Here is a 23,690-nt window from a genome sequence, read left to right as displayed (position 1 = left end):
TGAAATGTCAAGTTTTAAAATAGCCTCCACAGCCCAAGTATGACAAAGTACTCTTGCCAAACCTACTCTCTTGGTAATCTGAGGCTGGGGGTTAGCCTCTTAAAACACAAGCCAACACAGAATTAGAGAGGCAGTAAGCCAACCTTTTAACAGTATCTTTTAGGCCAATCCTTATGACCAATTCCAGGTTTTTCTGTTTTGCAGTGAATGTGGGGTTGTAATTCAAATTCAGTTGTATTTTCATGGCAGTTTTTCCCCTTTTCCCTTCTTGGTGTAAGGAATCACGGGAGCCGGGTGCAACAGAAGAAGAAATACAACATACAGAAGTTAAAAACCTGAATATACAAGCTCTTTTCCTCTAACGTGCTCCCCCTTGCAAAGAGGAGAAAACCAAAGCTCTCAGCCATCCACGCGTTTCATAAGGAAAAGCAGGCTGACTGCTCAAAGTTTACTTCTCTTTTTTTCCCCATGATGTTTTACGGGAAAGAAGTTATCGGTTAATTTCTGGATAAGAATGTTCTGCGTAACTGTGGGAGCCTTGAACCTATTCACAGCAGGAAGGAAACAGGTTTATGAGTGAAGAGTTGATTCCCAGCAACCAGCACCCACCAAGAACAACAAAGCAGCAGGCTACACCAGCTTTTACACCACAGCCACAAATGCTGTCCATTTTCCTACCTCGGCCATCCTTATTTCCAACACCGGTCTACAGTCTTTTCCCCTCTGATAGGTGCAAGGATTGAAGGCTTAAAGGCTGCAGTCACCTTAAAATCACCCTTTGAGAATTCAACATCTTTATTTATTTGTACACGACACAAGAAAATAGGAATTAGCCTCATTTGTAACAGAAGCGTAGTTGGAAAGGAGAGGATACGTGCATTTCTCTTTGCCTTTAGAACTACGCACTTTCAGTAACTGTCTGGGGAACTCTGTGCAGCCCCCACATGCTGCTTTAACCAAGGGCAGTGCTCAGCCTTTAGCCCAAAGTGCCACATGCCAGCACACCCAACCACAAAGCCTGAGTGTACACGTACACAACTCAGGGTTGGGAAGGAGAAAAACATCAGCATGGGAAGGGAGACCGTGTAAGGTATTAGAATGCAGGCCCAAACCCACTGCATCACGCAGCACAATTGTTCATGGATTGCTGTGGTCAGACCGTCTCTCCAGGGCTTGAGGAAGGAGAGAGACTGCATTTTCAGACTGTCTGCGCTTCCTCCCACCCCAGGTTCTCTGACAGACCCCTGTGACCTCAGCTCCACTCCTCCCAGCTCCTGCCCTGGGTTAGTTCCAGGGCTGGGGTACGGTGCAGCTCCAAGGAGGCTGTGCAGGATAAAATGTCTTTGGCAGCATTTCTGGTCCTGCTTCTTCATTTTTGTTCTGTTTTTAAAAGTTACTAATAGTTTATTTAAGGGGAGGAGGAAAGAAGAATGTGCCCTACATGCCAGGGAAACTTTTTCTCCTGGATTCTCATAGTGGCTCTTTGCCTTAAAAGGGAATCTTTGCTTAGCCTCCGGATGCTGCGCTGAAAACAGTCGGTGCCAAGGCATGGCAGGCATGTTAAGGATGACAAATGCCATAACATTATTTTATAACGCTGCTTCTCAGCAGAAAGCCCTCAACAATTCTGCAGGGTCAAACTAAGTTCCAGCTGGCGCTGTTCGCAAAGCAAGGAGAACACTGGGCACCTGCAGTACTGTCTCCAGGACATCAGGCTTTTCCCTTATTTCTGGAGGAATCCCCACCCACCTCACACCTCTCTCTCCTGCACCCTTTGCCTGCTAACCCCTGGTGTCAGCCCTGTTTGCCCATCATAGCGTAGCAGCCGCACGGTAACCGCCTTGTGAAGTCCAGCACAGGGACGTTCAGGTCCTTGCTGATGGTTGGGTACTGCTGCTGCTCCTTCCCTTCTGCTCAGGCTTCCCTGTTCTCTGTTTAATGCAACTCTGGGAAGAAGGAATACAGAGGCATGGCCAGGCTTGCAAACAATTTGGTTAATACTACAAAAATGCGCAGAGTGCATTCTTGTGGTAAAAACACGCTGGACTAGAGTTTCCTTTCTTCTGCAGGTATACCTGCCAGAACTCCTCCCAGAGCAGAGGCTGGACCCGTGCTCTCCATCTGCCTTTGAGGAGGGCCTCCTGGATGCAGACCCTCACACAGGTCCAGCTCTTCTCCAGCCAATAGGAGGGGCTGATGGAGATGGAGCCCCAGCACCATGCAGGGTTCAAGTGCAGATTACTTCTGGGACCAAGGGATGCAATTCAGAAGGAAGGACAGAAAGTGATCTTATCCCACTCATTTTGAACTATTTCTTCTACTTTTACACACAAAAATGCTCTCACAAAGCCAAACCAGGAGATGCCAAAGGAAAGTCTCAGCAAAATTCTTGTCCTAAGTGATTCAGTACAGTCCAGGGTTTTGGTAATCCGAGGATTAGGACAGTAAAAAGACAAATCATCCCCAATGTTTACACTCAAGAGCTTTACAGAGCCAAATTAGGACTGTTGTAAGAGATGCAGTAGGTCACAGATTCGGAGTGTTGCAACAATTAACGTAACCAATGCTTAGAACCAACCATACAGCAGAACACTGCGTCATAGGTGCCAGAGCCCTCAGCCTGTGACAGAACTGGGGTGTTTTCTTCTTGTTTATCTTGTTTGTAGCCCTCCAACCATGGGTGAGCTCCGGCTAGCTGACAAAGCAAACCCAAACCTGAGCAAAACGGAGCAAAAACCTGCTTGGAAATGCATCTCCAGGGTGTTTTCCCCTGCTGCGGCAACTCGCTTCCAGGAGGGTACTTTCAGAGCAGACCTTGGGAGCATATGGGGCACAAAGGGAGAGGAGAGGCTCTGCTGTGAAATTCCACAGGGCAGCTCTCCAACAGCATCTCTGCCCGGCACTTTCTGAAATTCTTCAGCTGCAAACACAAGCTGGAGCCCTGTGTTCTGGGGTTTGTCTCATTTTAGTTCCCAGGCACACACTTCAAAGCCACCAGGATGCTACCATACCCTTTTTCCCTCGTAGAGGAAAAGGTCATTCCTATTGTAGCAACACAAATTTGCCTTAACCATCCAAGGTGGGGTTTGCTACGTATATATGCATAGATATCAATCCTATTCCTACTGGAATAGGATTCATCTCCCCTAACCACAGATATCTGCATATATGAAGATTTATATCTTGATCGGTTACGTCCTTTTAAAGGCAGCAGAGATAAATAGCTGTGTGTGTGTGTGTGTGTTATACTGGACCAATATCTCCACCTGAGGCAAAGACCTACAGCACAGATTCAGTTTCTGCAATTAGAACACACAGGCAAAGGGGCTCTCAGTTGAGAGCAGACAAAGGTAGATATTATATGCTGCAGAGGGAGCTGTGAAAAAGAACCATGAGTATGAAAGAAAGAGAATGAGTAATTTGCACCCAAATCTGAATGCAAGTTACAACATTCAGAATAGCTTTTTCAGTATGATTTGAAATTCTGGAGACAAAAAAACCCATTTACATGAACAAGGAAAAACCAAAACCCATCCAATTAGCAACAACAAAATATTCCTGTATCTCTCAAAAGTTTTTAGATTTTGCAAAGTGAGAAAAAATGTACTGCAGTAAAAACATGGAAGCTTCTTCATTAATGTATCTATTGCCCGTGTGCTTTAAGACACATCAATCAACTTCAGCAGTGATTTTTATTTATTATTTTTTTTTTGCTACTTTCTTGCCTGCAATCTTCCATTGGAATACACTTAAAACTTTTGACTTCTGCATTATGATTAAATGCAAGTTCTGGCAGCAACTGCTCCCTCTGGTTATTCTGATGCAACCCTGTTATCTTCCCAGAAGAGCACACGCAGTACATTTCAGTACACCTTTGCAGGGAGGGAGTTCAGCACACAAAGCACTGAAGACACTCCTCGTTATCTTCCAACCCAAACTACAGTGCTGCCAAACTGCAAAGGTATCTTTTCTATTTCTCTGAGCGAATTTGATTTGGAAGCCTCCTGGCCTCGTAAATGTGAGATTTCACAACGTAGCTTGCACAGAGTTGCTTTTCAGAGTAGAACTGTGCTTTAATAGCTAGGAATTATTTCACCATGGAAACCTGGCTTTAGCGCTCAGACTTCTTGCTATACAGCCCAAGATACACAAATGCACACAGCCTGCTCTGCTCGGAGTACCAGGCTGCAGACAGGTTTGTCTTTGTACACAAGTGTTTGACTTTCCTCACAGCCCTTTCCCCACAAAAACATTCATCCATCTAATATGCTGACTAGATTTAGGTACTCGCGCAGCCTAGCAAAAATCTACAATAAAGGATGTGTGTTAGAGATGCAAGCCCAGCTCACCACCTTACCCACATACTATGACTTGGAGGACACGTACATACAATATCAGTGCACTGCCAACTGAATTGTACAGTTCTGAACTTTCTAAAAGTACAAAAGGGTTTCAAAACCTATTTTATAACTGTACTAAACTGTATGAAAGGTGGCAAGGCGGGCAGCAAGGCGCAGTCCCCAAGCAGTTAGTGGCAACACTCCTGTGAGTCACTGCTCCCAAAAGATAAATAGCTCTCAGCATGGTGCCACAAGTCAGCTCACAGCTGAGCTCAGCCAGGCTGCTGCCTCTCAGCCCAGCTCCCCAGAGGCAAGGAACAGCAAGGGGCTGCCTTTGGTGCTTCCAGCAGGACCGGGCAAGTTGTGATGGAGGCACAAAACGTGCCTTGCGTTGGAAGGCTGTGCTGGCTGCTGGGAATGGTGACAACAAATTCAGTAAACTGTTAGATGCACAGCATGGGAGAAAGCTATAGCTTGTCTGCACTGCACACAAGTAATTTTGCATGCCTGCACCTGTGAACTTATTCTTAAAGTATTTGTGCTAGCAAACATGTGCAGCTTGTTGCACCAAGACTCAGCTGTGAGGAGTTCATCAGTTAATGAATAGGTTGGGCAAAGAAAAATCAAGTGAAGGAGCAGCTCCACCTGAAATTCAGATCTACTGTATCAAGCTGGAAAAACTCATTGCTTACATTGTAAGTGATCTATGACATTTTTATTAGGAAGGATATTTAATTGCTAGAAGTTTCCATAGGTCACAGTTCTCAATGGCAGCTTTACAGATGAAGAATGGATTTTGACTTTTTTCTTTACGTAGAAGCAAGTTAATTCAGGAAATCCAACCTCTCCTGGCATAGCTCAGGTCTTGTGATAACAGAACAGTACCTTCTGACCTTAATACAAACTGTCTCCTTAGAAGAAAAACAATTCCTAGCTAGAAGGCACAAACTGCATCTTCTTGCAGAGTAAGGGAAGAGTTGAAGGCAGAAGGAATTAAAGCATTATCTTCATTAGCTAGCTTTCATTAATGAAGGATACGTACAAAACATCTGTTAATCCAGCCACTGGTTAATTTTTAAACTTGGCAGCAGAGTGATGCAATGCTGCCTGTTTGGTTTTGCCATCAGTAACCTTTTCAGCATTTCCCCACAATGCTAAAACTTTATGTGCAATAGAAGACAACAAATCAATATATACATGAGCCCCATGGAATTATGTGTCAAAAAAAAAAAAAAAGAATATTTGAATGACTGATAAAAATAGTAGGATGAATATTTTAATTACTTGTACAGTTAGTTACACTGCTAATTAGCTCATGAGACAGCAGTGATTCCTGACCCTGACTTATTACTTTCCAGGATACTTTGAGGGAGAAGGAAAAGCTGAAGTAGAAGCACCTTTATAGACATGTACCGATCCATTGGCAACCACAAAGAAACAAGAACACATATTCAATCCTGCTGTGTCACCTTCAATGGCTTCCTGAAATATAATTTCATTCTTTCCATTAAATACTGAAAGTGCAGCCAAGGAATTGGTTAAGGAAGACGAGTCATTGCACATGCAAATAGCAAGCAGTACCTCTTACAGCCTGCACGAATTTACAGTTTCTCCATTCACACAAGCACAGACTAATAGCTGAAGTTCTTACCCAAAACACTGTGAAGATGTGCTTTTACAGTAGCCTTTCTAACCCAGCATCACACCTCAAATCAAGGGGTGGTTATGACCAACTCCCTTCAGACACAGCCTGCACAGCTCGTTTCAGCTCCTGGCAGCATTAGGCACATTGCGGTGGCCTTGTAAAGAGGTAACCATGCTGGATGGTGCACAGCTGTGTTAGTAGTTTCACTGCAAAGAAATTAAAGATGAAGGCTAACGAGGGAGCAACTCTCTCAAGAGAGCAGTTTCCTATCATCACTGGCTGATTAGCTCTTAGTACTCATGTCCCTGCTTCAAAAATCAATAGGAATCCTTCTTAGAAAGCTTGTAACAGAAATCAGTTAACAGATTCATTAACTGAAGACGTAACCAGACACAAAGGCAGGCTCTGAATGTTGAAAAACAAATATTTCACTTGAGACAATACAACTTCCCTCGATCCTCAAAGAGATGATCAGGACACTAACTGGATTCCTTCCCTTTGCATGTTTGTTCTGAATAAAAAGGCAGTAGTGTTGTAACTGAAGATTTCATACAGCGAGGAATCAGAGCAACCTACTTCCCAAACTTTCTTTCCCTCATCTTGCCAAATGCAAACTGCTGATTCTCAGCATATGCCTCTGTAAGTCTTTGGTGTTCTGAATCTGGGATATGTGGTCACATTGGAATCAATAGCAAGTCTGGTGAGCATCCAGCATGAGTGGAACTAACAAGGACATAGAGACATCTCTCTTGGCATTTCAGTGTTGAAGTCACCATGAAGAATCCCAAGCTGCCTTTCTTCATTATCTCCAACTCTCTATGGCCCACTGGGATTATTTTGTTTGGACGTGGAGCTGTTACAAGTTTTTTATGCTTCATCTCTATCTGCCTTCCTGAGGACAGACAGCTGCACTCACTGCTGATTCTTCCTTTTTTAAGAATATAAGGAATTGGAGACAGCCACAACGTTCCTTCCACCTGGGGAGCAGCTGCTACAGCCAATCCCTGTTGTCTGGGCAAAAGCACTTCTACGCTGGCTTCAGTGCCAGAAATAAATTAACTTGCAAAATTAGCAGAGCAGTATTTTCAGGTGAACCCAAACAACCTGCCTCCAATGTTAATGGACTCCATTACCCCTGAAAAGCAGCTTTTCTTCAAAAAGGAAAGGGTTAACCTGTACACCCAATACCTTTCCAGAGACTATGCGCCGGCAGACCTAAAAAGCAAAGTTTCATCTTCTCTAGGAACTATTTGCCAAAGTCTTCGTTGAGATTCTGTTGAGCCCCAAAGCACCAGGGATTAAGAAAAAAAAAGATTAGGAAGAACTTCTCAGCAAAATAAATAAATAAAAAATAAATGCTTCATCAACCTCAGTTTCGGTGTAGTCACAGAAGAAGATATGATAGGAAATGAGACAGACTTTGCCTTACCGATTTAGGGAGATGACAACTACCACCAGCAAAACGTGCTCCTCACAGCACACCTCTTCAGCACGGATCATCAAGGGTCAAAAGAGAAAAGCTCTTCTGGGGACTTTTTTCCCCCTGCTTTAAATCTACTCGGGGTGCACAGATGGCTTAAGATATCACAAAGTAGTGGATAAAAACTTCATGTGTGAAATACATTCTTTCTCCAGAAAGGGCAGTACCAGGAAAAAAATAGGCTATTATAACAGAAGCAGTAGACACAAACCAGGAATTGTAGTCAGCTCCCAGAAGGATGAATGCTGCACGCTCACACTGTGTGTGCATTTATATCTGAAATCGTCTTCCAGGCAGAAACAAGCAGTAGCTAAGATCATAGAGGAAATCTTACACTGAAACAGCCACATAGCAAAGAAACACGATAAAAGAAGGGTGGATGATTCCAGCACATCACAATCCAATCTATTCTAAATTGTCCATAAGGAATGTCTAGAAGAATACAAGGAGGACACTCACGCTCTTAAAACAGAGGAAAACGCTGTTAATCCTCAGGCAGACGCCCATCCTAAACTAGGCTCTCAAGATACCTTGCAGGGTTATTTCAACACACAGAGGAATTTTAGCAGTCATCTCCCTCTGGCTATCAGTTCACCGGATGTAGAGCACGTAACCAAAATACGGCTCAATGTTGTGAAATACCTCTGAATGAAGAAAGACCAACTTCTTCATTAAGCTAGCACGCCGTATGTGGTTCATAAGGTTTCATAAACACACCAGGATCGTGACACTCCTGCAGTGTGTACAAGTGAACAAACTGACAACTATCCCAAGGAATGGAGGCGTGCCGGCTGTGCAGGTCTGCTCAAGAGACACAGCCTCTTTCCAGAGTGCAGCTTCAAATTGAGCTCCAGGAGAGCAGGCTGTTGGATGCCTTCAACAGATGTATCAGACAGCTTGCAGTGGGGCTGTTTCAAACAAAACAAGATCAACTTTGCAGCCCCCACCAGAAGCAACTTCACTACCTGCACACACACAGGGAATTACCTGCCCTGGCTGGCTGAGTCCTCTGCAGCCTGCTCTGTCCTGGGCCAGGACATTCAGGTGAAAGAACGATCTCCAAAAGCCCATCCATGCTTTCAGACGCATGGAAGAGCTCCCCACAAAGCCCCATGGCCTAGTTACACCTTGCCAGAGCACAAGATGGTGCCGACCCACAGTGCCTTTTGTCCTTCCCAAGCAGCACAGCAAGATGTCACTGCACAAGAAAGAACTGTGGATGTCACTGCACAAGAGATCACCTCCTGTTACAGAAATATTCAGCGAGACACAGCAGGACAATTAGTGATGTCAGCTGCCCTGAACCATAAACATTTTGAACTATTTTGGTACAATGGAAAGTTGTGGGAGGGAGAAGGAACAAGCACAGGACAAAAATAGCTGACATGGTTTTGCCTACAAGCCCCTTCCCAGCACACTGCCTTCTCCATTCCTTCGCTTCTCCCTTCCCTCCTCCAATTTGTGCATTAATCAGATTGGGTAGTGTTAATTAGTTATAAATACCGTACATTGGACTAAATTGTTGAAAACAGTTTCAACCTAAAGTAGGATATAAGTGGATTTATTTTTCTATTTGTTTTAATATTTGCTTCAGCCTTGTCGATAGGCACGTGCCACACATTTGGCTGTGTGAGCCGAGGCAGCGCCAGCAAACGCGCTCTGCTTCTACCCACCTGTATCCTGTTTCATGAACACGTTTAGGATGACTGCACGATCACTGACAAACAAAAGCCAATGTCAAAATTAAGCTGTTTTCTTTCTGATTTTGCTATGAATTATGGAAGATAAGGGTTATTATTATTTTTTTTTCAATTTCAAAGCATTGGGTGTAAGAATATCTAAGTGCCATCCAAAATGCCAACGCAAGCTTGTCAATTCATCTATGATAGAATCATTTATCACAAGACAAATTGCTGCATTCTTGAGAAGTGACTGTAAGAATTCCACTTCATTAGTGCTGCCCACAGTAAGTATGCCTGCACAGAAAGAGCTTTGTTTTTTAGTTTGGTTTCCAAATCAATCCCTGCACATCACTGTAAGACAGAAGGCGCTCTCAGGAGAAAGGAGTTATCTATTCCCACACTCATCCTGGACTACGTGCCCATACAAAAGGTACCATACTTCATCAGAAGCCATTAGACATTCTGTAGCCTGCATCACTAATCTTCTGCAACACCACATCCCCAGTTCTTCATCAACTATCCCAGAGGGACTAGGTTGCACTGGAGCTGGAAAGGATAAGCACTGACAATGAAGACACGAGGTATTTCCTGAAATTCATCCACGCAGGACTTGCAGTGCTATAGCACAGCAAATGCTGCAGTTCTGAGCTGCACCTGAATCAGGACTCTGCCTCTGACACAGGCAGTGCAAACCATGTCCTCATGTCCCCACCCACAGCTCTGAGCAGCAGCTGCCAATTCACATGGCCAGCTCAGTTACCTGTGGGGGACCAAGAAGGAGAGATGCCTCCTGCAGCTCAGCTTTTCCTTCCATTTCTGCTGTTCAAAGCCAGTAAACAGAACACTTCTGCATGGTCATTGGCAGTTTTTAAAAGTAGAACAATATCCAAGGTTTCTACATCGCTCTTTTTTTCTCACCCCCCCTCCCCATTTCTCTCCCTAGAGACCCCAACTTGTAGGAAAAAACACACACAAAAGCTGCACCCCTGCACCCCTTTTGGTGTTTTGTTCCTTCCCCCCTTTCCAACCGCTGGCTAAAAAAATTACACACAGTTCATTACAGGAGAGGGGAAAAAATGAGATCAACGTATTTCAAAAACCATCTGAATTAAAATGAAAGCCCTAATTAAGCACTGGGCTAAGGAACACGCAACTTCATCTCAGCTGTGCTGTGATTAATTTAAAAGGGGAGATGGCATTTTTCCAATGGTACTTTAATTTTTTTATTTTTAAATCATTAGAAGCATGGAGTCTTGTTTCCACCCCTTAAACGTTAAACACAGTTTGCCAGCCTATATGATGAAAGATATTTGCATCTCCTAAGTTCTTCATAGTTGAATCACTAATAATTTACAAAATAACAAACCTAACAGTGGCTTTCGTAAAAAATTAATGAGAAAGGCAGAGAGCACATCTGCTGCTATTGTTACATCTTTTGCCCTTTCTGGTTCAGTTGTCTTTCCCAACACTCTTTTCAACACTTCTCAGGTGTTCACATTGGCTGCTGCTTCTCGTGAATGAATACCCTCTGTTTCTCTCCCAGAACCCATTTTTCCTTTGGCAGCTCTTACTCCTAGTGTGACGCAGGCACTACTTGGCAGCAGCAATCAGGAGGACCACAGCCTGCATCACCTAGCAGCGAGAACAGGAATACTGAAAGCTCCCAGAGAGCACGTTACTTACAGGCGCCCACAGCTCACTTAACTACTGTACATAGGGCTCCCTGCAGAGGAAAGCTGCACTGCTTCAGTGTCTTACAGGAGAACTGAGCCTCCTAATTACCAACCAGTAAATCCTCAGAGGGACAGAAGCAGGGAAGTCAGAGAGGAGCTGGGCCTCTGTCCCTTCTCAGGTGTGATGTTCTACAAGCGCTCGGTGGCCTGCAGAGGGATGGTGCGGTGTGTGGGAGAGGTGACAGTGATGTTTCCCAGGACTAAAGCAGAGTAGGCTGTTCGTAACACCACACTACACACAAGCAAGAAGTCTCTGATCTCATCCCCGTATCATAATAAGGCCAGAGCAACACAAGAAAAGTAGCTTCACACAAAACTTCGCATTGGTTCATCTTCTGCACAGGCTACAGGAAACCCAGCGAGCAGCGTTTCAGACGGGTGGGCTCAGAAATGGTATTTGATTGCCCTGCACTTACTCTGAAATAGATGGCCAGCCATTCCAACAAGTGTAGGACTCATCTTACTTAACTCCATACACTTACAACATCTACGCCAACAAGAGTGCCAGGCCTCTTTACCAGCTGGAAATGCATCTCTGTATTCGGTCACGTTCAAGCATCCTGTTCTTTTCCACCAGCAATAAAGTGCACAAAGCTCAGCTGTAGATGCCTACATTCAAGAAATCCCTCCACAACTGGCACCAACAGGACACCATTTTTAACCTAAACCAGGTCCCTCTTCTACCACTGTGGGGCTCCCACTTCAAGCACCTGATTTTTGCAGTAAGGACACTTTGGTGACTCGCTATTTACGTGGGCTCCTGGCCAGTTACTGGACTCCTTTGAGGTCTTAGCAGAATACAAGTTTGTATTTTTACAGAACAAAAACTGAAAAGCAAAATTAACACACATAAGGTCACACGTATATGCAAGAATAGAACCAAGAGAAGCAGTCTGGCATCTAATGAAAGATTTGTTACTTCACACTTCTAAACTCAATCAGGAGATAACTTGGAAGGAAAAGACATATTAAAGCACACAAAAGCCCCACAAAACATGAATCACCTCAATCCAGTCACAGTCACAGCAAGGCGTTGTTAATTCAAATCCAAAATACCTCAGGTGCAACAGCAGCTTTTTCCTCCTTCTTTCGCCATAGTTTTATAGCGTGTGCAGTAAAGAAACATCAAGAAGAAAAAGCAAATAAAGTTACGTGCACCTTCTGCACGTAGTCCAGTTGTAGGAGAAAGGAAGAGCTTTTGTTATGCTTTATGAAGAAGTGCTCACTGAACACACAGAAATCTGCCCGGCTGCTCAAGTCACAGGAAGTTACCTACGCTTTACGATAGACTGCCAGAGATGCCGAACAAAAGGCTTGGCACTACTTCCCTGCAGAGGCACCCATCTATTTACATCTGGGACTGCTGCCAACTGAGCAGCTCCCAAGAACTTCAAAAGGCTCCCGGCATGAATAGCAAGCTTCTGGCCAAGGGATTTTATGATATGACCAGCTGTGTAACACCATATTAAGTGGTGTTAACCCCCCCGAAAATACCAAGAATTGATGTTAACCTTGTTAAATGCTGAGGAAGAAACCCGAGTTCCCTAAACTAACACTTTCTACAGGAAAGATTGTTTTTTATTTTTTGATTTTATTGCAGAAAAAGCGTGAGTGTAACACAGCACCTTCTTGAAAAGCAGCTCTGAGCGGTTCTTATCGAGCTGCCTGCGCCAGTGAACGTGCCTCATTTACACGGCAGCTCCATCCCAGCCTTAATAAACGGCTCCCCAAACCCGTCCGGGGAGAGAAGGCATGAGTCAGAGGAAGAGAGGGATAATGTTTCTGTTGACAAACATTTAACAATTGGCAACCAGTAGTAGGAACGGGGACAAATGAAAGCTTGCCAAATAAAGTTACGCTGGAGGAACAAGGCTCCTTTTTGGAGCAGTGCTGCCATTCTTCATCCAGCCGAGAAAATACCCAACCGCATTTAGCCAAAATAAAAAGCTGCAGTTGTTGAAGAGCAAGGCTACTAATCCTAATGTTTGCGGTGACGTTTTTCCCTGCAAACCAGGACGGGTTTGCACTCCTCCGAATCATATTACTGCGCTCTGTCCTCTGCCAAAGAGTCTGGTTTTGGTCTCGGCAGTCACACACGTCTCACTGTTCACAGAACTCCCGAGCCGCATGAGCAATTTTTTCCCCTCGTCTTACACGACATTCCTGCACCAGACATGCCAAAGCACGTGCGGAGCCTCGCTCAGACGCCTTAGCCGGGAGAACCAGGTCCTTCGCCGCCTGCTTGCGGCTCTCGGGGAGCAGCGGCAGCCCCGGCGCGCGGCGCTACAGGCGGACGCGCGTCTCCACGCGAGCGGCTACCACCACTCCAACTTCCAGCCTGGCCGCCTCGCAGGACCCGGCGGAGCGGCACCTTGACCCCACAACGTGCGGCGCACGCCTCCCGCCGCCTTTCCTCCTCCCCGCGGCCGCCGAGCCCTCCTTACCGCAGCACCTTGCCCACCGCCTGCAGCACCATCTTGCAGCTCAGTCCGGCCTTGGGGCTCTGCGCGAGGACGGGCCGTTCGGCGGGCAGGCTGCACTGATCCCCGACCATGGTCCGGCGGAGCGGGGCGCCGCGCGGCACGGCTCGGCACGCCGCGGCCTCTCGCCGCTCACCCCGGCCGCGCCGCCCGCCCCCGCCAATGGGCGGCTGCTCCGCCCGACCCGCCCCGCTCCGCCTCCCCCAGCCGCTGCCTCGGCCCGGAGGTCCGCGGTGACGCCCCAGCGGCAGTCGTACGCTTGCCGCGAGGTGGTGGACTCAGCGACCCTGGAGGTGTTCAAGGAAGATTTTGATTTTGTGGTTTAGTGAGAACTATTGGTGATTGGTGGATGGTTTGACTGGATGAGCTTGTAGGTCTTTTCCAACCCTGGTCATTCTGTGACCTTGGAGGTCATCTCCATCCCTCTCCCCAGCCATGGGGAGGAAAATCACTGCCTCATAGCTATCTCTTGTCCAAGGAGACTAGTAAGGAAAGAGAACTGCATGGAGAGACAAGCAGGATTCCATTGCTGACTGGGAAATATCTGAAGTTGTCCAGCCAAGTTTACGGCGCACCGTGGGCTTTGCCACTACATACACCTGCAACACCAAATGCCCTGGAACAGTTCTGTTCATTTGCTGAACTGGCACCACCTGTAAGCAGAAGACCAACAGATGCCTCCAATTAAGTGCAGCGCACACAATGCCATTACTGCCATCAGCAGCCCAGCATCAGCTCTGCTTGCTCAGCTCAGCCAGGAGCACAGCTGCTGCTTGCACAAGGCCAAACTACAGCCACATGATGCAACTTGGAGAAATAGGTGCTACTCTGTCCCAAAGCACCAACACAGGCAGCAGTATTTTGCTGCCTTTCAGTCACACATGCAGGCCAAGTGCCTGTGCCCCCACGAAGGAGGTATCTTCATTCCCACTGCTCAAGTGGCCTATCTAAGGCAGGGTTTTAATGGCTTCACTGATAAGCACAGGAAGCCTGAAGCTCAGAGAACAAAGCTCAGCTTTCCACTCCACAATCCTGAACTTCACAGAATCACAGAACGGCCATGGTTGGAAGGAACCTCAAGGATCATGAATCTCCAACCCCCCTACCACAGGCAGGGCCACCAAGCTCCCCATTTAATACCAGACCAGGCTGCCCAGGGCCCCATCCAATCTGGCCTTGAACACCTGTAGGGACAGGGCATCCACAACCTCTCTGGGCAGCCTGTTCCAGCACCTCACCACTCTCTGTAAAGAATTTCCCCCTAACATCCAACCTAAATCTTCCCTCCCTCAACTTCAAACCATTTCCCCTTGTCCTGCTGTTATCTACCCTTTCAAAGAGTTGATTCCCCTCCTGTTTGTAGGCTCCCTTTAGGTACTGAAAGGCTGCAATGAGGTCACCCCGCAGCCTTCTTTTCTCCAGGCTGAACAAGCCCGGCTCCCTCAGCCTGTCTTCACAGGGGAGGTGCTCCAGTCCCCGATGTCTTCATGGCCCTCCTCTGGACCTCTCCAAGAGCTCTCAAGGAAGACAGAAGATTATCCAATCTTTGAAAAATCCAGTGCCCACCCAATCTTCTCCCACAGCAACACCAGCTTGTCACGGTAACACAGAAGGCAACGGTGCTGGCACACAGGGGGAGAACACCTGCCAAGAGGGAAGCTGCCACCTTTTTGGTCTCCAGTGAAATCTGCACAAAGAGAATTCTGTCTGTGAAAAAAAACCACCCTAAAAACAAACCTGTGACATAAAGCAGCTTAAGTTTTAATGAAAGCCTGTCTCTCCAAAGTAAATTAAAGAAAAATCCAGAGGTCAAACCAAAATAAATACAGCCCTGCGGTGCTGTACTGGGAACGCTGGCCTCTGTGACTGAGGGCTGAGCACACGCTGCAGAGGTGGAGCTGTAATGATCTCACATGGGGGCCCGAGTTCAGGGACAGATGCTCTGCCATTAGGACTAAAAGACCAACTGAAAGCAAGTTTTTAAAACTGCTATCTTCTCACTTTGACCTAGATAAATGACCCACTTCTCTGCTTTCCTGCCTTCTGCAAAGAGTAGATACTTTCCATACATCCCCTTCCTAGCCCTTCCTCCACCTATCAGCTCCTCCATTCAAGAGGTACCCCTTTTGGGATCTGTTGTATTGATAGACTTTAAACAAGTTGTGGGGAAACCCAGAATCTCAAAGCCAATTTTAAATGCTTCAAAACAGTACAAATTAAACAAGGTTAGTGTAGGAAGCACAACTTAAGCACATATGCTTTGTTTATAAGGCATCAACATACAGTAATTTAAAACACGTGCAGCATGGATTCTGACTTCTCAGCAGGATTCAGAGCATACGTGCAGACAGAAATAGGTTTACTTGAAAGCCACTATCCAGAAAGAGCAATACTCTATCTAAAAGCAGTGCATTTACTCGGACGCAACCACTGGTATGATCTCTATGTATACATCTTCCAAAGGGAGCATATCTACATTTCCTCAAGGGTGTGTCTTAAAGCTACCCAATATTCTGGCTATTTACATTCATCAGTAGCTGCTTTTTCATTTCCTTCCTCAACACCCCTGCCCATAGCAACTGCTGGGCCCAGACCTAGATACAAGTCAGGCTTCCACAGCAGCAAAGAGCTTCCTAGACACCCCCTGCCCACCACCCAGGCTTCAAAGATCACCCAGAGTGCACTAAAATCACAAAAGGAACATGTTACCAGAAACACCTGTGGGTACCAGCTGCTTCAACAGCGTAACAGCAGCACCGCCATCCAGCCCTGGTGAGCTGCTATGGACACACAACAAGAGCACAGAACAACAGGGGGGGCAGAGCAGACGTTTCCCACCATTTACACATGAATACACGTGCTCACAGCACACACGCACCCACGGGAAGTTTTCTGCACCCATCCCAAAGCTGTCAGGACCAGAAAGAGAGATCTTTGTGGTCAACGCCACTCAAACTTCCTGTTGTTAAAGCCTGAGCTGACGACCAAGTCAAGGAGTGGTATTTAGAAATGTTATGAATGACGTTTTGTATTTAACGTGATTTTATAAGCAACAGTTGCACAATTATATATTTATTTGCCCCTTTTAGGCTTCCATAAAAATTAAGTGTAAAGCAGCCACCACAACGATGTATATTAGTATCCAGAGGGCTGGCCTGAAAAGAAAGCACGTTGCATCAACCCAGACAGGCAAACAATGTTGGGGGCGGGGGAGAAATCAGCCTTTTTTTTTGTTTGAAGCTTCTTTCTTCAGCACTATATATAACAAATGAGGCTTTCTAATGTCAGATTGTAAAGTCTTGTTTTAAATTAAAGTGAAATATATTGTGTGTCCCTGCATGACATAGTGTTTCAACATTGCTAGCTAATTAGTCCTTCTGTTGGACTTCAGTATGTCTTGCTACTACACAGCCAAGCACTCTACCCACTTACCTTGCATCCCCAGTACTCTGGAACCACTCAAAATTAGCAATGAAAACATGCTATCCTCTAAGTAAGCAATATTTATACCAAGATTACATTTGCTCTCTGCTCTGTAATCCTCTCACAGCAGCAAAAGCAGCACGAGAAGCTCTGCTCTGTACACACACAGACATCGATTTCAGTCTGCCTCCTGTCCAAAATCCATATCAACTCAGTTTCAAAAGTAGTTTGGAGGTGGTCATAGCAGAAGGGAAATAGGACAAGATTTCGAGGGTGTACCTTCAGCTCCATTCTTGAGATAACAGCATGAGAAATGGCTCTTCCTGACCACACAGTGCTGCCTTATCACAGCGGCCACACACAGTTCAGAAAGCTTGTGCATAACAGATTGAGCTTAAGAGAAGCACATTTAGAAGTGCCATGGTGCCTACACCTGCTGCTTTACTGACAGCTCTGGTAACAAGGCAAGCCTGTGTCTCTCATTCTGCAAACAACACCTTTGGCCTTGACAACGGTGTGGGGATTTTTCCTGCAATAGGCAGAGAGGAAAAATGACACACGATATTCTCACCTAATCTCTAATCTGAGGAAATTCAACCACTGCAGCAAGAATACCGAACACCTCAAAGTAATGGTAAAGCTTCACCAGGAACCGCCACAAGTTTATATGGTGGCATTTTGGAAAGGATGCACAAAACAAGAACAGAGGGCTCAGATCAACAGAAATGCAACTATTAAAAAAAAAAAAAGTATGTACCAAACAGGGAAACCATGATCTCATGGGCATTGTATTTCTGGCACACGTGTAGGCACACCTATTGTTCTGAAATCCCTTCAGCCATCAAGTTAACCCAGGTTCATTAAGAAGTGTACAAAGATGAGAGCTGAAGACATGAAAGTGTTGAAGGAAGCAGCATTAACAGCAGCTCAGCAGGAGACATCCAGCTTTGCCAGCACCGAACAAGGTCCCAAGAGCTATTAAGAAAGAATGCGATGCTCGTGCTCAGACCACACAGTGGAGACGTGATGCAAGATAAAGGACAGGGTGGATTTTTATCTTCTACATTCCAGCCAGCCCTCCTGAATTAGCCCCCCCCCCCCCCCCTCCCGAGTGACTGGGGCCACTCTGTTAAAGACACGACCAGGACACAATTCCTGAGCAGCTCCTCCAGGTAAGGTTGGAGCAAGCAGAATCCAAGTCGGTGACGTGTCCTATCACAGCAAGTCCAGACCGTGGGCTGGAACATCACTGAAAAACTTAACCTTGTTATAAAAACAATTTATTTTTAAAATTTAAATATGTGAACCCTGGGCAAGTCTCAAGGTAAGTGCATTCTGCCTGAAGTTTCAGTGTTTTCATCAGGGAATGTTCTCAGCTTTCTGTACTAAGCTGATGCAGCCCATTGCATAGCAGCCCATGTCGCTGATGCGTGAAGCAGTCCCTATCCTGTACCTTTGTTACACAGTTCATTCCAAACACAACACCACAATGATACAACCATATGAGACAGCTTTCCTCCTACTAGTTTGTGAGTCAATATGCTTGGCATGACTGTATAAAGGAAAAATGAAGTGGAAAATATTTGCAGATAAACAGCTCCAATCTATCACACCGACAAAACCACCTTCCAAACAGATGCAGTCTGCAAGGCAAAAGCCTAGCAATAACTCTGGGTGACACTGGAGGCAAGTGCCAGGCAAAATCTGTCTCAGAGAAGGAAATCTTATTCTTTCAGTAAGGGGTAGAAGAGAAGGAAACACAAACAAGTGAAGGTGTGCCACTGGCCAATGCATTTGTCATTCTGGTTGCCCATAAAGCTGTCTTTTGACACGCACCTCACAGATGAAGTCAGAGGCAGAAGTCTTACAAAACAGTACCTGTTGGTAGGCTGTATGAAGTGCTTACAGCATACTGTGAAGGGTGATGGGCTTCACTTATAACATGGTAGTCACTACTGCTTCCTTCCTAGAGATAACAAGAGTTTCACCCTTAACTTCACTGCTCATTTCATTTTCTTTCACTAATTTTGAAGCTTTAATCTGTGCTCCAGAGAAAGATGAGTGCAATGGGCATTCAATAAAGAGAAGCTAAAATGAAAGACTCCTAGTCCACTCCTCTGCCCTGAATATGCTGGACCTTCACTTTCCTACAGAAGCAAAACCTCTAAAACTTGGCTTAGATATTCTCCCTGGGGATAGTTAACACATTCAGAGCTACTTACTACACACATACAGAAGCCTCCCTGTAAGTTTTACAACACAACTACTATTTTCACAGCCTTATGGTAAATATGGCACTAAAAACAAAACCTTAATTGCAAATTGGCAGAGAACTCCAGACTAAGGAGTAGAAGGTGTAATCAGCACAGGAAAGGAGTGTATCTGTGTCAGCACGGTTATTGGTCAGAACTATCTATGGTTGAGTGGGAAGGGCACAGAAGGAAAAAGGGGAGATGCTGGGAATTAACTTAACGAGTTTTCCCATACTGATGGTGAGCTGCTAAGGAAATGTAAGTTTCTTTCCTTCTCGGTGCTAAGAATGGCTCCTTTTCAGTACAGCAAATGATTTTATCTAGTAATGTCACATTCAGATGACAGCACTAGGAAAAAAACAATTCAGGAAATAAGCGTGAAATTTATTCTAGGAGGTTTTTCTCCAGGCATGCCTTATAAAATATGAAGCACACAGCTTACATTATGCGAGATTGAACAGGAGAAACCGTTCACTGCGATTCCTGGCGCTTACAGGATAACTCCTTAGCTACTACTAAAAAGCACAATCCAAAAGGCACAGAATTAACTCTATTCACACCCAGATTAGCACATGTTTGCACTCCACATACAGCTCCAAACGCTTATGCTGAATCCTAGCTAATTTGATTTCATGATCCCAGCACAGCAGAGCTAGAGGAGGCCAGCAACAGCTTCTGCCACCCGAACACCATGAAGTACTCAGCTGAAAAACTGCAATAGTTCAGATTCCTGAGGCAGGTGACAAGCTGGTATAAAGCCTCAAGCACTTCACAAACGTTACTGTGAGCAGATTATCTTGATATAAAGCCCTTCTGGAAATTCAGGGCAGGCATAGCATGGTAGGATAACACACCTGAGGGCCAAGGCTACTGCATACTCATTTCAATGTTCAGGCACCACACTAACATATGCTGGAAGCTCATGGGTTCAATAAGGAACTGGTGGACTAAAAAGCAAGTATTGGTAGCATCATTGTTTTTCTATTACACTCATTTCCAAATATTTCTCCAAGAGAAAGTTAAGCCAGCCACTGAGTGAGATCATGCTAGTGGTATATCAAAGAACATCCAAAAAAGGTAAGATATATGGGAGGAAAAAAAAAAATCACTTCTCCATACAAAAATAATTCAAGTAGTTAAGGGCATTATATTATTTCAAACCATCAGAAACTTCCTTTTTTGGATCAGAATATTTCTAGTTAAGAAAGTCCTCCTGGAAACTTAGAGAGGACATGAAACTGCCTACTTGGATAGAAGTATCTTCCAAATTATAAATGAGCAATAACATCACATACTGTGATTCCCAGTCAGCTCCTGAAGGATACAACTGCCATGAATGCAGCACAGCCATCTGTTTAAGCTTGTTGCGTATGGCTTTTTTGGTGATTTCTTTTTTTTTTTTTTTTTGGTCTGATGAAAATTACTTTTAACTAGAAAAAGGCCCTGAAATTGAAGTATTACTGCAGGCAAGTGACAAAAGAAAGACTTTGTGACAACAGAAGGGAAGAAGAACTCGTTTTCTTAAAACATCCAGTAATTCCTTTGAGCTGTCAAAGACAATATTCAAGTCCTACTCTGGGGCAGAGAGAAATGCTTGTCATTTTATCCACAATCAAGTGATGCACATTATCTCAAGTACTTCAGTACTTCTCTAGGTTCCTTGCAGGAGAGGTGAAAGCAAACACAGTGCATTCATCCTGCACCTTGAGCTGTTTCAGCACATTGAAGGTGCATTATATGCAGCAGACAAATACATTCCTGTACAGTACGTGAACCTGTTCTGACATTTGGCTCTAAAAATGATTTGAAACCAGGGAAAAACATTGTGTTCCACTATGCAAATAGCAACTTCCCTGGACCATTATAGTACGTCTTGCTGAGAATTGCATCATTGCTAGGATGATGCTAAGCAGACAAACATTCAGCCACTATTCTTAGTTTTGTAGAAAATTTTTCCCACATTACATAAACACACACACACACACGGGCGGCACCAATCTTTTCACTGTTTTTACTTCAGGAAAGGAACAGTTATCTTTCTATTTCAGTAGTTTTATTTTTGTTAGCGTATTTAAACGCATATTGAGCTTTCTGCATCAGCTTTTTTAGCATTTCTTCTTCCTTTCTTTTTACAACCATTGCCTTAACTTTCTGTGAGATTGCAAAGCAGGAGTAAAACTGGCATAAATTCCAAAATATCCTTACAACTCCAGAAAAATAATTCACTTCTAGATGTGCATTCAGCTGAAAAGGAAACTACCACTGGTACTTTGTGCAAGTTAACCAAAGGCACTGGGACAAAACGTAATGGATTTCTGAAGATATCATCTAAATTTTGCAAGCTCTCCCACACACTGGTTAGTCTGAAACATGCAGAATTCTTCTAAACAGATGCAGTCCTGTACCGCTTTCCTCGCACACACCTCTAGCAGTCAGCCAGCTCAGGTTGAGCACATCTGAGCAGCAGCGCAATAAGAGACAACACAGGACAGACAGCAAGGAATTTAGCACCCAAAAGCTAACTTTGGTATAGATTTGCGCTCCATTTGATAATACTTCAAAATTCAGTTTTTCAATTCTTTGACTAGAGGATGGCAAAATACAGAATATAAACTATGGTTGCAATTGCTCTCCTACGTGTTCAGCATTAAATCTAAACAAGCAAACATGCAGTTAAAGATGAAGTTCCAGTCTTCCCAATCCAACCAGGCTGATAGATATGTACATAACACTGAGCTGCTTCAAAAGAACTTATCTCTGGGTTCAAGTTCAGTGTTAAACTAAGGACCTGAACCTACTTGAAAATCACAATTAACATGATGCACCTTCCTCAAAAGGCTAGGGATGATGACAAGGTATTTTGGCTCTACATCCCCTCTTGCTTTGCAATGCATGTTCTACACCGATACAACGAACACATGGCCAACTAAATTCAGGTTTGAAAAAGAACCCTCTTTTGTCAAAGAAACTATAGTTGTAGCTTTCAACCAGAAAATACTCAAAACATGTTGCTACTGCTGCTTTTGAAAGTAATAATTTTATTCCATAAACTATGCTTTGCCATCTTTGCATATGTGAGCTTTCATATGCATACTTGCAGACTGCCTACATCTACACTGCTAGCAGTGCTCTACATATAACTGCTAACCAGATATCTTCCTGCTTGCCTTTAGACATGACCAAGTTTGTAAAGAAACTAGTAAGAGGCCAAACTGAAACCTATATCTGCATCCATTCACTACTTGAGTGCATGCCAAAATACAGTACAGAAACAAAAAATACCATGGATCAGTGAAGCTCTGCTGTACATCAACTTAACAGTGCTGGACACTCATGCCCCTAACCCCAGGCCTCTCAAATACGCTTGGTGCTGCAGACTGCAAAACCTTTTTGCTCTGCTGAGCACAGAATAGAAGGTATAGGGATGGTTACAGAAGGTCCAGAGATGGTTATAGCTTCTAACACCAAAAGACAGTACAAGACGTTGCTTCACACCATTTGAGGATTCATTGGTTCCTGGAGGACCTCATCTCCTCAGATAAAATATTGCCTTTTAGACAGCCAGCTAAGGAAAGAATAAATTGGCACAGACTCAGTCGTAGCAACATGCTGATAACGCAGCTCCTTTTGTATTTTGCCTCATATGATTATTGCTTTGTCTCCACTAATAAAGGCTCGTTAGGGGCCAATGTTTTTAAAGGCAGTCAAAATATGCAATATTTATCTCAGAACTTAAATAGAGACGAGATCTATCAGGTAGCTACAGCCAGCACCACACACCCCTTCCTGGAGTTGACTTCATCTCTTTTAACCTTGTAGACAAACTAGTTGTTTCCCCTCCCTACAGTCTTTGTAGCTTGTTCTAATTATTTCACAATGCAAACATGCCTTTTTTGTTCCAAGAAGATACTCTGACTATACAAATACAGCACACGAGCAAAGAGTGGCTGCCACAGTAGACACAGCATTTCCTATGAAATCTGCGCTTTGCACAGGTTTTAAAATTCACCCTTCACCCATGCCTCTGTGTTGTCCATGTGAAGCACACTGGACTGGCTAAGAGAAAACAAAAATATCTATTTTGCCTGTAACTACACACCTGACTTTCTTCCAGTGCAGGTGTACACTCAGATGTCTTCTTCACACCCCGACCAAACGCCAGAAGACATCTGGAGCACAGACAAAACGCACACAGGTAACGCCCTGCATGAGTCACGCATTTCCTCTGGTGGTACGTTGGGCTTTGCACCACAGTACTCACCTGACACTTCCCAGAAGAGCCTGCTTTACTGGGATTGCACAAACAACACTCAGCACGTGAAGGGGAAGATGTAGCCACCTACCTTCTGCCTGGGAAAGCACAGAAGATAGCAGCAGAGACAAGGCAGCTGCCCTGGATAGAACATCTCTATAACTCATTTCAGGGGCCCAGGGGGAAGCAGGGACAATTCTGAGTCACAGAAGCAGCCACCAGAGGCAAAGTGCTTGGATATGCTACGTGCCAGCACGCCATGATAACCAGCTTGGTAGGCTTCAGGGCCACAAGAAGCCTCCAGTTCTTGTCTGCCTTCCATTTCTATCCCTGGAATGAACCTCAGGATTCATTAGCTAGAGCAAGCCTTTCAGAAGAGCATCTGCTTTTAACTGGTTCATCT

At 44.8% G+C, this 23,690-nt stretch overlaps 1 protein-coding gene across 4 annotated transcripts in view; it reads right to left on the bottom strand.

The window, feature by feature from the left end:
* Nucleotides 1-23,690, bottom strand: part of MOB2 (MOB kinase activator 2) — a 110,537-nt gene that overhangs the window by 15,357 nt on the left and 71,490 nt on the right. The window contains exon 1 of one of the 4 annotated variants that reach the window (XM_048948889.1): nt 13,325-13,500. The exons of the other annotated variants lie outside the window; for them this stretch is intronic. Coding sequence (XP_048804846.1) covers nt 13,325-13,434 — 110 coding nt within the window. The 5' untranslated portion in view covers nt 13,435-13,500. Of the gene's footprint in view, nt 1-13,324; nt 13,501-23,690 lie in introns of those variants that run through there. 4 annotated transcript variants of the gene reach the window in all.

The sequence above is a fragment of the Lagopus muta genome, chromosome 6, assembly GCF_023343835.1.
Source record: "Lagopus muta isolate bLagMut1 chromosome 6, bLagMut1 primary, whole genome shotgun sequence".
Classification (NCBI taxonomy): domain Eukaryota; kingdom Metazoa; phylum Chordata; class Aves; order Galliformes; family Phasianidae; genus Lagopus; species Lagopus muta.
This window is presented reverse-complemented; position numbering and strand designations above follow the sequence as displayed.